This window comes from Corylus avellana, chromosome ca8 (genome assembly GCF_901000735.1).
Source record: "Corylus avellana chromosome ca8, CavTom2PMs-1.0".
NCBI classification, from domain to species: Eukaryota; Viridiplantae; Streptophyta; class Magnoliopsida; order Fagales; family Betulaceae; genus Corylus; species Corylus avellana.
Window position 1 is genome coordinate 206,101 of NC_081548.1, and position 14,263 is coordinate 220,363.

At 38.6% G+C, this 14,263-nt stretch overlaps 1 protein-coding gene across 2 annotated transcripts in view; it reads left to right on the forward strand.

Moving 5' to 3' along the window:
• Nucleotides 1–13,188, forward strand: part of LOC132190079 (chloroplast envelope membrane protein) — a 17,862-nt gene extending 4,674 nt beyond the window's left edge. The window contains exons 3-7 of one of the 2 annotated variants that reach the window (XM_059604959.1): nt 5,993–6,166; nt 7,710–7,824; nt 10,635–10,732; nt 11,166–11,301; nt 12,820–13,188. In XM_059604959.1, coding sequence (XP_059460942.1) covers nt 5,993–6,166; nt 7,710–7,824; nt 10,635–10,732; nt 11,166–11,301; nt 12,820–12,888 — 592 coding nt within the window. In that variant the 3' untranslated portion in view covers nt 12,889–13,188. The remainder of the gene's footprint in view (nt 1–5,992; nt 6,167–7,709; nt 7,825–10,634; nt 10,733–11,165; nt 11,302–12,819) is intronic. The other variant, XM_059604960.1, reaches the window with a different exon arrangement.
• The last annotated feature ends 1,075 nt before the right edge of the window (nt 13,189–14,263 follow it).

Consider the following 14,263-nt stretch of genomic DNA (forward strand, 5'->3'; position numbering starts at 1 on the left):
CACACTCTAGATTTTTGTCTCCAACTAATCTCCTCCATAAGAGTACACTTCTCTAATTCTCTCACAACCTCGGCCTTCCTCGCTAGCTCCTCCTCATTCAAAGCCCTACTTTCTTCGTGCTCATCAAACACCCGAAGATCTTCAAGAAGCAACCTCTTATTCCTCTCAATGTTACCAAACACTTCCTCATTCCATGTCTTCAGGTTCAACTTCAGGGCCTTGAGCTTGCAAGCGAAAACAAAGCTCGGCGTGCCTTGGAACTCATAAGAATCCCACCATTGTTTCACTAGATCAACAAACCCATCCGCCTTAAGCCACATATTCTCAAACCTGAATGGCCTTTTCCCCTTGGAGACCTCTCCCAACTCAAGAATGATCGGAAAGTGATCCGAGCAAAGACGAGGAAGCCTCTTCTGCCTCACCCCAGGAAACCGAGCTTCCAATTCTGGAGAAACAAGAAACCGATCGATCCTAGACCATAGAGGAGGATCTTGAGAAACTGACCAAGTGCACGCACCCCCTTCAAGAGGCAAGTCCATAAGCCCTTGTTCAGAAATAAAATCAGAGAAGCTCATCATAGCAGAATCCAGACTAGCTCCTCCTGATCTTTCACTAGGGAAACGAGTAACATTGAAATCTCCCCCTACACACCATGGCAAGTTCCACCAACTAAGAACACCAGCCAACTCGTCCCAAAGTAACCTTCTATCCCTATCAAGATTTGGACCATACACTCCTGCGAATGCCCACACCGAGAGATCTACCACATTCTTAAAAGACACAGCCATGGTAAACTCCCCTATACAGACATCGATCTTCTCCACCACCCTAGTATCCCACATGATTAAAATTCCACCCGATGCTCCTCTCGAATCCAAGCAACACCAATCCACATGATTTCGCCTCCATAAACTGCGAACAATGTTTCTAGACATACTCCGTATCTTGGTTTCTTGAAGGCACACAACATCTGCATTCCAATCCCTAAGCAAATTACTCACCCTCAATCGCTTGTCCCTCTTGTTCAACCCTCTTACGTTCCAAGAAAGTATACTTATCTTCATTAAACTCCGATATTCCCCCTCTCCTTCCTGTTACCCCTAGTCGAGCTCCCACTTCTAGCATCATAATTCACCGAGCACTCCAAATTCCTCATCTCCCTTTTCCCCTTAGTGCCACTACTTGCATTAGTTACCATTCCATTATTGCGGCGCTCCTCTTCCAAGGAATTTAGCAAAGCTAACAGCTGCATCTTATGGCCCACGAACGAAATTCCCAATATCGGATAAATCTCATTTGCACACTGAATAACCCAATCTGAGTGCCCTGCCTCACCCCCTGAATTAGGATCATAACTGTTCAAAGGCGAAGACCTCTCTGTTTCACCCTCCCCTGCCTTCCCACTTTCCATTCTCCTAGCTTCAACACTGCCTTCCCCTCCAGAACTCATAGCTACCAGCTGACCAGCCCCTCGAGACTCAGTCACACCTGAGCACCTGAATCCTAGATTAGAATGATCACCATCCCAAAAGGAACAGAAAACATTCAACCCGCCCTTATCCCCTTGTTCTTGCATCTGACCCAGACCCTCACTAGCCTGACTGTCAACTTGTGTCACTTCGCCGGCTGACCAGGGCACCAGAATACCCTCATTTACTATATCTGGCATCACCGGCAGCCTCTGGTACAAGGCATCGTCCCCGCTACCCAGAACCACCTTCCCCGGCGAGCCTCCATCTCCATACACCTCCTCGGCCTCAGCCCACTCAAGAGACTCACCAGCGGCACTCAAAGACTTTACCTCCGGCGAAGTCTGGACTGGCAAAGACCTCCCCCTGTCCTTAATCTCGACCGCCGGAGCACTGGGTTTATCGCCGACCAGTTCTATGGCACCAGCGACCACCACTAGAGGCCTCGTCGGCGTTGTCTGACACGAGTTAGTCTTCCCTCCGGCCTCTCCGGCTTTGTCTGTCACGTCCTCCAGAGTACTACAGCTACTTCCGGGCTGAATCGACGTTTCCTCCCCGCCGGAAGGCACTCCGGGTCCGTCAGTAATAGCTTCCACTACAACCGGCGAGATCTCCTCTGTGCGCTCCTCTACTGTCGCCGACGTCGACGCACCTGGATCACCTGCCGGGCACCTACGCCAACCCTCCGGCGAACCATTCGATGGGTAATAGGATCCCGTGGGTCTAACCCAGTTAAGGCCGGACGAGCTTGGGCCGGTCTGACCCAGACCCAGGCCCACCTTCCGACGCCTATACACAGCCACCACTTTCTTTTTCCCCTTAAACCTCTTTGTGGGCCGTTGGTCTCCCCTCTTAGACATTTCCTTCCCCTCCAGATTATCACCCTCCATGTTCATCTTCTTGGGCTGGGCCTCCCCTTGCTTGGATGAAAACCCTCCAGCCAGACCACAAACACACTCCCCTCCAGCCCATGAATAATCATTCTTCTCTCCTAGATATTTAATAACAGTTTCCATCCTTTCTAGACCCACGTCAATCTCTCCCCTCAGCCTACTCAACGACTCCTTCGCATTAATTAGTTCATTTTTCACACGACACCAGTGCTGCACTTCGAGCCTACCTACCCCCTCCCATCCCTTCACGTGATCAGCTCCAATTTCCGATATTGTCAGCTTTGCCGAGGAATTCAAACTACTCACCGGAGGCGGTAACCTGCTTAACGGAGCCCAGTTGCGTGCATCCCATGACTCCCCTACCTTCATGTTGCCCAATCCCATCTCGTCAGAAAGTTGGTTCTTCTTTGGACCCTCCACACCACCCCCGCCAATCTTTGCCTTAATGCTTGCCTTGTGCGAGCCCATCTCCTTCTCCGTGAGAGCATGGATTTGCTTATCCTTCACTGCAGCGGCCTCCTTCAACCATTTGGGTACCCTGGCAATCGGCTTGGAATAATCAACAAAACAATCATCTGCTGGTTTCAGTGACGATCCCAAAACTTCTGCAAAACTCCTTCTTCCCGCCCCCTCAAACTTCTTCTTATCTACCCTTACCTCCCTGACCTCGCACAGGGATGCCTTAGCCAAACGCACCTCTGAGATGAAACGTTCCCAACCTTGTCCAACTCGTCCTTCTGGAACAATAATCGAACCAGTTCTCTGCCTACCCTCAAACTCTTCTACCGTCAGAAAACGCCCATTCCTGTTTGAACACTTCTGCGCTATAATCCGTGGAAACCCTGCTCTGGATTGGTCCCAAAAGACCTCAGACGTTTCCCCTGCCACCAAGTCTTCCACAATGCGCACCAACCACAGCACCTCATCCTTTTTCAAAAAAATGGATTTTTGCAATCTGCTGCTCCTTTCAAATATCCTCACCCCTGTACTTTTTATTAGCAGCTCAAACTTCTTGGACTCCACAGACCACCTTCTCGCATCAGCCATACCACCAAACAAATAACTCTGAACTGAGCTTAACAGACGTCCATGTAGAAATTGATTGTAAGTCTAAAAATCATTTCAATACGAAGTCTAAAATCCCGGGAAAAGGAGAGGCATACCAAATGTCAGTGATTCAACAATGAAGAGATTTAAGCCATTGGAGATTTTGATAAAAGACGACAGTTCAAGGAAAGGCATCTGATGGCTGAAATTCTGGGCGAGAATTGAAAGATAAATAGGTGCAACAATATCCAGGATAAATTTAACCAAGATGAACAGTATGTATCCTTTTGAACTTCCCCCTGAGCATTTTCTGAACTTTAAAGGGAAAACAACCAAAAATCTGGAATAATTCTAAATGAATATTAACTTTCTTTCCAATCATCTTTGTATACTTCCTGTATGCCTAGGGGCGCCTACGCTTTTTGTAAAATTTCTGTTATTAGCTATCAAATAAAAAAACTTTCTTTCCAAATACTTGTGCATTTCTTTCTTTCCATGCTCTGTATGGAGTAGCAGAAGGAACTACATTCTATAGGACATTCCTTCCATAGCTAAAAAGCCACTAAATGTTGACGCAATGTGAAATTGCCATTGATGCAGTAAAAAAAAAGAAAAAAAAAAAAGTATTATATATATATAAAATCCAAGAACACTCCAAAGTACTAAGAATAACTTAGATTAAATGATTAGAACAAGAAGAACATGTTTGATTAGATGGACATCTCACATTTTTCAGCTCACAAACATAACAAGGATATTGATTACTTAGTCACTCTGTATTAATGAGCTGGTTCATGCATCTATTGGTGTTGTAGTCCAGACAAAGAATGCAACATTAGTGGGGACTTGAGCGTGTTAAATTATCATACTGAAGAGGAATTTTCAATTAATGGTTGCTTGTCTAAATGAAAACCGCTGAGAATATTGTTGGGATCCAGGCAACAAAGCACTGATTGTGGGAATTAGAAGCAACACTAGATGATTTAAAACATGAGATATCTCCTTGTCACTGAAATTCTTTGTGAAACATAACGATTGAGGACTAGGATCAGAGCCTTTTGGCTTATATGGGCAATTTGGGCCTGTCCGACAGTGACAGCATTAGTAACAGGCCCTTGCACACAGCATTAGTCTAGTCAAACGTTCACTTTATCCTGGTTAGTTGCCATCCACCTGAAGCTGGATACCTTTCTTATTGAATTTGCCTGTTATAGATCCTTTTGAAAGCTGATATGCTAGAGGAAGGCCTCCTTTTTTCACATTCATTAGTGTTTCCATATTTTCAGGAGTAACACTACTCCTGTAGCTTTCCAACTTGACACGGATCTCTAATGCTGATATGATTTTTAACCTTTGGAGTCAGGTGACCACTTCCTATCGAGATTTAGAAGCTTCACTAGAAGATCCAACAAATATAAGATCTATTTGCCGTTGATTTTTTTTTTTTTTTATAAATATAACTTATCAATTTTTTATTTTATTTTATATATAAATATAAGCACCATGGACTAAGAAACAAGCATTGCAGCCTACATGGGTAACATGTGCATCCCGAACAACAATCATAGCATGCAAAGCTGGGAATGCCTGTAACTGGTCCTTGCTCACACCATTGGTCTAATCAAAATTTCCCCTTTCTCCTTGTTAGTTGCTACTCACCTGAAGCTGAATAACTTTCTTATTGGATATCCTTTTTCAAATAATAGGAACAAGTTGTTACAATAGAAAAAAGGTAGAGGGAATCAATTTACATTCATTAATATAACCCTGCATTGTTGTGACTATATAATGAAACGTCTTGGCTTGTGTTTGCTTTTGAGTTGATTTTGTGCCTTCTGCTGTATGTTAAATGCTCCCATCATTCTTTTTATACGGATAGATGATAGATGATATAAATTTGATATCATTCTACTAGTTGAAACGAAAAAAAAAAAAATCCTTTAGTTTCATGAAAATATGTCATAAATTCACTATATCACTTAACTAAATTCTTCGGATTTGATTTTTTACTTTGATAACATTTGGTAACATAAAATTTAATTGCAAGAGAATTATGTGGATAGTTTGTCTCCTGATTACTAATCAGGAATGGACATGAAGATATTGGACCTACAAGCATGCACGTGCATGGACATATTTGTTGGTTTTGAAACCACAAAAAAAAAAAAAAAAAAAGTTAAGGGTTTTCTTTATACCAAATTTATTAATTTCTGTATTTTCTGACCCTTACCATTCTCCTTCCCATATAATTATTGTTTATAAATAGGTAAAAATTCCTGCTACGGATACAACAGATGCCTTGTTGGTTTTAATTGATATATCAAAGCCTGAAATTTAACTGGTTGTATTAGAACGTTGTCCTCCTTTTTTTTCTTTCTCTTTTCCTTTATCTTTTCAAATTTTTCCTGATTACCATAGTGATGGCTGATCCTAGATTTTGTATAGAATGATGGATGCTTTTGTTTTTGCTAAAGATAAACATTTGTTGGTAAATTGACTTGAATCAAGGATTCCTTTGTCTGCTACTGTGCTTGAACCTAAATTTCTGAATCGTGAATCAAGTAACTCCTGTTTTGTGAACAGATATGTAAAGACGGTTCCACTTGCGGCACAGATGCTAGACGTGAGAAGAAGTCAAAAGCTTGAAATGGTAAAAGAATTAAAATTTGAGAAAGCAAGATTCCAGCTTGAGGTAGAGATTGGTAAATCTCCACCTCTTTCTGATGAAGAAGTTTGGTGGGAGTTACGGCATAAAGCGTAAGCTTAGCACTCTTTTGTGTTCATTTTCACAAGATCTTGTTTGTGATACTATTTATTCTTCATTCATCTTCTTGTTGTGGTTGCTAAAATTGTATCAAGTTGAGTAAGGGTTAGATAACAGGAACTACTTATGCACAAAGAAAGTTAAAAGTAGCAAAACTTTAGAAAGAGTGAGAGATGAGTTTGCTACCCTTGAATGACCTCATAGAAGGGCCTGATTACGGCAGCAAAATAAAAAATAAAAATAAACGTAATGTTGTCACACGATATTACAGTAGTAAAATCATCCTCACAAACATCTGGTCATGTAGGTAATGTAGGTAATGTAGGTAATGTTGTCACATGATATTACCAACATTACCTACTTATGAGTTTCTGCATCTATAAAGATTTTAGTTTCCAGCTGTGAGGATTTTAGGCCATAAACATCTGGTCTTTTTTTTTTTTTTTTTTTTGATATATATTTGGTCATTAAAATGTCATGTGCAACTTTGTCAGGGGTTTGTATGGTGTGATGGCATATTACCGACCTACCATTGGTCTAATTGAGGCATATAGGCAAGGCCAAGGTTCTCAAGAGGCATAGTTAAGTTAAAACATCGTATAATATGATCTTGCATACACTCATAATTATCTAAGGAAACGACATATCATTGTGGTTGAGTGGTGTTATGTGTGTAAGAAGAATGAGGAGTCAAAGGATCATCTCTTACTCCATTGGAAGATTGCTGGTGCTCTTTGGAATACTATCTTTGACAATATAGAGCTAGCTTGGGCTATGCCTAGGAGTGATGGTAAATCTCTTTGCCTGTTGGAGAGCTCCAGGGGTAGGTTTCAGATTGATGCAGTTTGGAAGATGATTCCGCCTTGCCTTGAGTGGTGTCTCTGGAGGGAAAGAGATGATTTGAGGACTGTGAGAAGACCTTAGTGGAATTAAAGGCTTTAGTTGGAGGGTTTTTGCTGGGTTTTGTCATTTGCTTTATTCCTGTGGGGCTTCAGGTGGGTTTTGGGTGTCTTTAGGGTTTTTGTGGGGTCCTTGGTAGTTTCTGGTGGGTTTTGGGGGAGTTTTGGGAGGGTTCTTGCTGGGGTCTTTGCTATTTCTTGGGTTTTGGGCTTCTAAGAACTCCCTGCATATACGGCATGTGTACTTACGGTTGCCTTACATATTTTCAATAAAGTTCTTCATTACTTATAAAAAAAAAATATCAAAGGCTTTATTCTTTAAGACTCTTTTTCCTTGGGCTGCTGCCTAGATTTTAATATTTTGAATTATCATTTTTTTTAGATCTCTTTTCTGCTTCTAGCTAGGTTTCTTTTTTGTATACTCCCTGTGTACTTGGGTTGCCTCTTTATGCTTTTTAATGAATTTACGATTACTTATAAAAAAGAAGAAGAAGAAGATGTTATAGTGACAATTTTATGTTTAATATTTGTTGCCCCCAAAAAAGCTTTCTTTATGTTCTAGTCTTAAGAAAATAAATTTCCAATTTCAATTACTTTAATGCTATTTTTATGGGCTTCCTATTTGTTTCTTCAACAGATTAGAGTTGAGAGATGAGTGGAGGTTAGAGAACCGTAGAGCATTTGCCAACATATGGTCAGATGTGGTATTTGGGATCTCATTATTCATTCTTTTATACTTCAATCAGGCTAAAGTAAGTTACTATTGCTCTGTCACATCCTTTTTTTTTTTTTGCAAGAATTCTGTTTGCCTATTACTATTTACCACAAATTTTCTAATGCATCCATAGTGGTTTAGTGAATCCTAGTCTATGAGCTACTGCAGATGACAATAATCATAGATACTGCCTTCTGTCTACTGGCTGTACCATCCAAAATATGTTTGTTTTTGATAAGTCATTCAATCTCATTAGAAAGTGCAGAGGGGCACAACGATAGTACACAAGAAATATACAAGAGAAACCTCTTATTAAGCAAAAAAAGAAGAACAAAATTCCAAAAAAAATCAGAAACTAGAAAATTGCAAAGTATTATACGCTACTATCCATGTATGAAGAGATTTGAACATAATATATTTTAGCTCAACCACCAAAATCTCTTGATCTTCAAAGCTTCTTGCATTTCGTGTTCTCCAAATACACCACATTAAGCACAAAGGAGCCAACCTCAAAACTTTCAAAATATTACGACTTACCACCTAACCTCTCTAACTAACCAACAACTCTCTTACCCTTTTAGGCATAACCCAATCAACACAAAAAAGGTGGAAATGTGAACTTCATAATTATCTTGCCACTTCACAATGAAGAAGATGGTGATTAATGGACTCTACACTCTTCTTGCACATACAACACCAATCCACTACTCTGACGTTCCTTTTCCTCAGGTTATCCAAAGTCAAGATCTTTTCTAATCCCGCCATTCACACAAAGAACGCCACTTTAAAAGGAGCATTAGGTCTCCAAAACAGAACTAGTACGAATGGATAACACATGATAAATGACCTTACTTCAAACTTCGGCCTATTAAAGGGATCCAACATATTTTATCCTCGCCTCATTGCCTGAATATGATAGAATACAACAGTTCAAAGAAAGAAGAAACCAAATCCACTTCCCAATCATGCACTGGTCTAGTGAAAATATATATTCCATTGAAGGGTTCTATTTCGGAACTGCATATAATCCCCACTCATGCGTCCTTACAACGTGCAACACTTAACAAGTCCAGAAAAGATGTCTTGGTCCCATCGCACCTCGTATCTAACAAAACTCGAGAAAACTCCCCACCCCATCCTTATATTTTTCCACACTTCCACTTCGAAGGGCCCCATTAGGGCCTCGCTACCTCCTTGGAACACCAAGCTCCCCTCAAACTATCGTATTCAGTTTCTACCACCAATCTCCATAAAGCCTCCATCTATGTAGTGTATCACCTAACCATTTTCTCATAAGATCTCATTGAAACTGAATAAGTGGGATTGATTTAGTGATTGAACTGAACCAGGTCAGTTGTTTTATGAAGCAAAAATGTACAGCATAAGCATTTCCTACATATAGGAAGCTTTAAAGGATTATACGTTGTCATTGCCAATGTGAGTGGCTATATAGGGCCTAGATCTGCAGCTCATTATTTTGTCAAGAACTCTATTCTTGTTCATCTTGGTCCTAGGAGAAGCTAACTAGTGGCTAAATTAGAGGGTGCCTAGACTGATCTCTTGTCAACATAAAAATACAGCAGACTTACCATACCCAGTGAGCACATGCTTCAATTCTTCAGAAAAATTTTGTTGATATGATGGTATAGAAAAAACAGATGCATGCATCATAGTCTTAAAGTGGTAAGTTTTTAAACATGAGCATGAAAGAACATATGTCAAATCAATTTGGCTTTGTTTATGTTCAGAAATTGTCAAAAGATACTAAAGATCACTAGATCAAAAGGATGATTGGCATATAACTACATTGCTCAGTGGCAACATTCAGTAAGATGCAATTTGTATGCCTATACACCATATACTTGACATGTTTGTCCTTCACTAGGTAGTTTTCTGTGAACTTTATAAGCCATGAAATATGTGTGAATGATGAAACAGGAATTATAAATGTTATCCTGAAAGCAATATTCTTAAATGTATCTCTTCCCCCTCGTCCTCCCTCTCCATCTTAACAAACAATTGAACAAGTATATTGCAAATGGTCACCCTTCAGTACCTCATATCCATCTAATCTTACTATCTGCTCATTTCTACTCCTACTTTTTATTAAATTTACATTCCATATAATAACATCCACAAGCAACATGCACCAAGGGATCTCTTTTTGGATAGGTTTAGTGAGCTCATCCATCACCAAAAGCAAGTTTTTAAGGATCCACAGCCGATCCTTGATATAATCCTATGGTAATTGGAAACTCAGTCAGCATACTTCTATAGTTCTTACGGTAGTTATTGCTCCCTTATACATATCTTTGATAATATCAGTGTACATGACCAAAACACCCTTCTTTTCTAAGACCCACCACATCACGGCCAGGAGCGAAACTAGAACTTTTAATTTGGGGGGGTGAAATTAAAAAAAAAACAATATTTGGGGGGGGGCAAAAATCAATTTTTAAAGGTTTATTTTATAAAATATATATATAAAATTATTTTTTTGGGGGACCACCATATGCGGTGGTTCCGCCCCTAATCACGGCCCCTTTATTCTTATAAACGTAATATCTAATTATGCATACATATGAAAAGTGATTGTGAATTCTTCTTCTTATTATTTAGACACTATGTTATTAATGGTAGCATCTCAAACCATTTTCAATCATGGGATTCCCATTGAGATCCTTTATGTGGGTGCTGAATGGGTATTGCCTTTCACTATTGCAAGATGCTGAAATCTTTTCTCTATTCTTTTTCTGCTTAAAAGAGAATATCTTAAACTGCATCTAAGTTTGATGGATTTTTTTTTACTAATCATCAATTCTTCTCTTTCTTCCCTCACTTTTGCAGGTAGCTTTGCTGAAATTCACAGGTTACAAAATAATAAATAATATTTCAGATACTGGGAAGGCATTCTTAATTATTCTTATCACAGATATTTTTTTAGGGTAATATATTCTGGTCTTTATAAAATGTAACCATTAGTATGCATTTTCTGTTGAATTAAATATGACTAGTGCAATGAATTCATTATAGCGATGAAAATTAATGTGGCATTATTTGATGCTTACCAAAATATTGTTTACGGTTGATAATTTCAATTCTTTCCCTTGAAATTCATTTTTTATAGAAAAAATTTCCTTTTGTTATTTGTTCATGTTGTACAGCACATACAGATTGAAGTAGGTCAAAATGTTTTAGCTGAGTCATTTTAAAACCTTTTCCTCATGATCCAATCCTTTTTTTTTTCTTTTTTTTTCTTTTTTTTTTCATGTAATCTTGCCAAATCCCTTATTCTATTTCTATAACTTGGCTCATGTTGTGTGACTGATTTTCTGCTTCTCAAAATTTTAACTCTAACATGAGGTTATGGACTTGCAGGTATCACTCTGAATCTGGATGGCAGACTTTGTTAGAGATAATTGTTGAGCATTATGGGTTTGAGGTTGATCAGTCTACTATAACCATATTTATCTGCCTAATTCCAGTTATCATTGATGCGTGTGTGAAACTCTGGGTATGTTCTAGACTTGATATTTTGAACGATTTTATGTCTTCCTGTTGATTTTCATGTGAGTGTCGCTCTAGTCCCCATCATATAGTTTTTTTGATAGGTAGTTCCCCATCATATAGTTATTCCTCGTCACTGTGCTCCACAGCATTGTAAGGGGACTGAAGTCTTATTTCATCAAAACAACAAATACATTTCCTTTCTTTCTGAGTGGTGCTCATGTGAATGTGTCTCCGCATGCATATCTGACATGGCAAGCTCGTTGTAAAGGGTGCTGAACAGAAGAGTGTCTCCGTGTGTGCATGCACATGAAATGGGAAACTTGTTATGGTGTAAAGGGTGCTGAGTAAACCCTAGTAGTGGGTTTATAATATGACCTCCAATGATAAAATCTAATTGCCTCTCTAGGTTTATGCACACTTCCCGGAAAATTCTATTGTAAGACAGGGCATCATTGTCTATGGAGGAATAAGAATGCATAGTGAGATGACTGAATTATAGGAGGTGGAGACTTGCTAGAACTCTTAGCTAAAGAGGTAGGTGTGTGTAGCCTCAAGGATAGTTTCAGCAAGTGCACGTAATTGAAGCTTTCTGAAGAACCAAATAAAATCAATTTAGGCCATGGTGAAGCTTATAAAGGCCCTTTTCATAGCACCTACGTATTAAGTATACGATGATCTAAGTTCTAGAGATTATAAATTAGTCAGAATTGTAGGACGGTTTTAGAAAGGTGCTATCAAACCAATATGCAGGATTTTTGAAGCAGTCCTTAAAAAAAATCCTTGCTTTAAAGGGGCCTTTTTGTTCCAGGGAGACAATTTGAAATTGCTATTCTAATTTTGCACAAATTTGTTTCATAGAACTTTGATTGAGAAGGCCTTATGGTCTAGATCTGGATACAGCCATCAAAGAGGCATTCCGCTAACAGTTGCCATTGACAATGTATACCTAAAACTGGTTCTGCATGTTTTAAAGTTATCTTAGGGATGAGGAATAAACTTCAGTTAGAGTATTGTCCTTCATTGACTTAGAGGAGTTAATATGTTGGGTGTGGCTCTGGTACTTGACCTTTTGAATACGTCATTCTTTTGTCAAGTAGCACTTTTGGAGCTCAAGATTTCAAATACTTGATTCTTTTGTCAGGTAGCAACTGCAAAATAATGATGAACTTTGTATATGTTGATTATTAATTTCCTACTCCTAAACACTCCATTCCCAATTTAGTTATAAGTGGTGGGCTGGAAGTGCCTTGCATCTCCACATGTGCTTATCTTTCTTGCTAGCAAAATAAAAAATGTAATGTTGTTGTGAGATTATGCATTTCCTGATCAATTGTTTTGTTTGTGATTTCTGATGGATGCATCTCACAAAATTTATTTATTTTGTTTAATTAAAACCTTTAAGGAAAGTATATTCTTAAATTCTAACAATTTATTCATTGATAATCATGCTCTCTTATATATATGTAGTTTTGTTTCCATCTGTGATTGGTTTTATCTGATATTTGTTGTGCTTTTGGTACAGTTGTTTAAATTCCTTCCAAGGTTATCCCCTAAGGTGGCAAATATTTTCCGCGAAATGCAGCGTCACTAGTGAAAATTTTAATTAGGGTTTCCTCTGACAATTTGAGGAAATTCTAAAGGAAGGTAATTTGTATCAGCAACAGGAGAATTTTCTTCCTCAATCTTCCTTTTTTATAGAGAGGCGTATATGGTTTTGAATGTAGTTGGCTATTCTATGTAAAGCTAGGAGATTGTTGTCTTCCAAGCACCAATGATTCACTTGGATTATTGTAATATAGTGAAGATCAGTCTTTACTATGAAAAAACATAAAATTTTGTTCATCAATTATACCTTTTCATAATAATGATATAGAGACTGCCTTGTTTATAAGCCTTGTATTCACAATATCTTTATATTTGCTTTGCAATGCACTTCTCATTTCCAGGACTTGGCTCCTCAAAGAGGCAATATTGTAATTTGTAACACCCTTTTGTTCTATTTTTCTTTTTTTGGTATCTTGCCATGTTAGATAATACTCACAACTGGGAAGGTAAGATGCCATCAGAGCACTTTATTTGGACAACGTTTTAATTCAAACTAGGTGGAGAAATTCCTTCAACCCAATTTAATTAACATTTGTCTTTATGCTTCCTCTTTCCTCTTGTTTAGATGCATGTGTGAAGTACATATTCTAACATCATATATCAATTTATATTAAAAATATATATGTTAAAATCGTATGCTTGAAGGACATTAAATGTGATTGGAGTTTAAGATGTTGGTAGGTAATACGATTAACCGTTAACAAGCAAATTTCAAGTAATTTTGTTATTCAAATTGCTAGTAATTCAAGTAATAAATGTGAGAGAATTTTTATGAGACTTATCTTCCCGAACAAATCTCGAGCAACCTATTCACTTGTTAGGGCATGTGAGTTTCATAAATGCTTCCTCGTATTAGCTACCAAATTGTTATTAATTTAGACAGCAAATTACTGAAAATTCAAATCGGTTACTTGTCCAATAGGTTTTGGTTTCTAAGCTACACTGCCCCTTCTTTGTTTGTAGCCATTTAGCTTTCCGGGTGTGTTTGATATTTATAATTTTTTTTTTTTTTTTTCTGGAATAATCGCGTACTTTGGTTTGCTATGTCAACTGGTTAAGTAGCTCCGTAGCATTAAGGAGCACAAATTGATGAGGGTGGTCCAATAAGAAGCTAAACAGATTGATGATGAAGGTTTTTTTGTTTTAAGCAAAAAATGATAGGCCAGGGAAATCAATTGTGGCTATTTTACTTGGGCGTGATCATAGTAGCATCTACCCACTGGGAGCCGCACATGAGGGGCTTAGACGGTGGAAACTGCAGATGTTCTCTCAAGTTCGACTGAGCTATAACCTGACCTAGCCCCACCAAGGCATCAATGAGAACCAATGTGGCTAATACTAATAAGACATATGTGAGAATT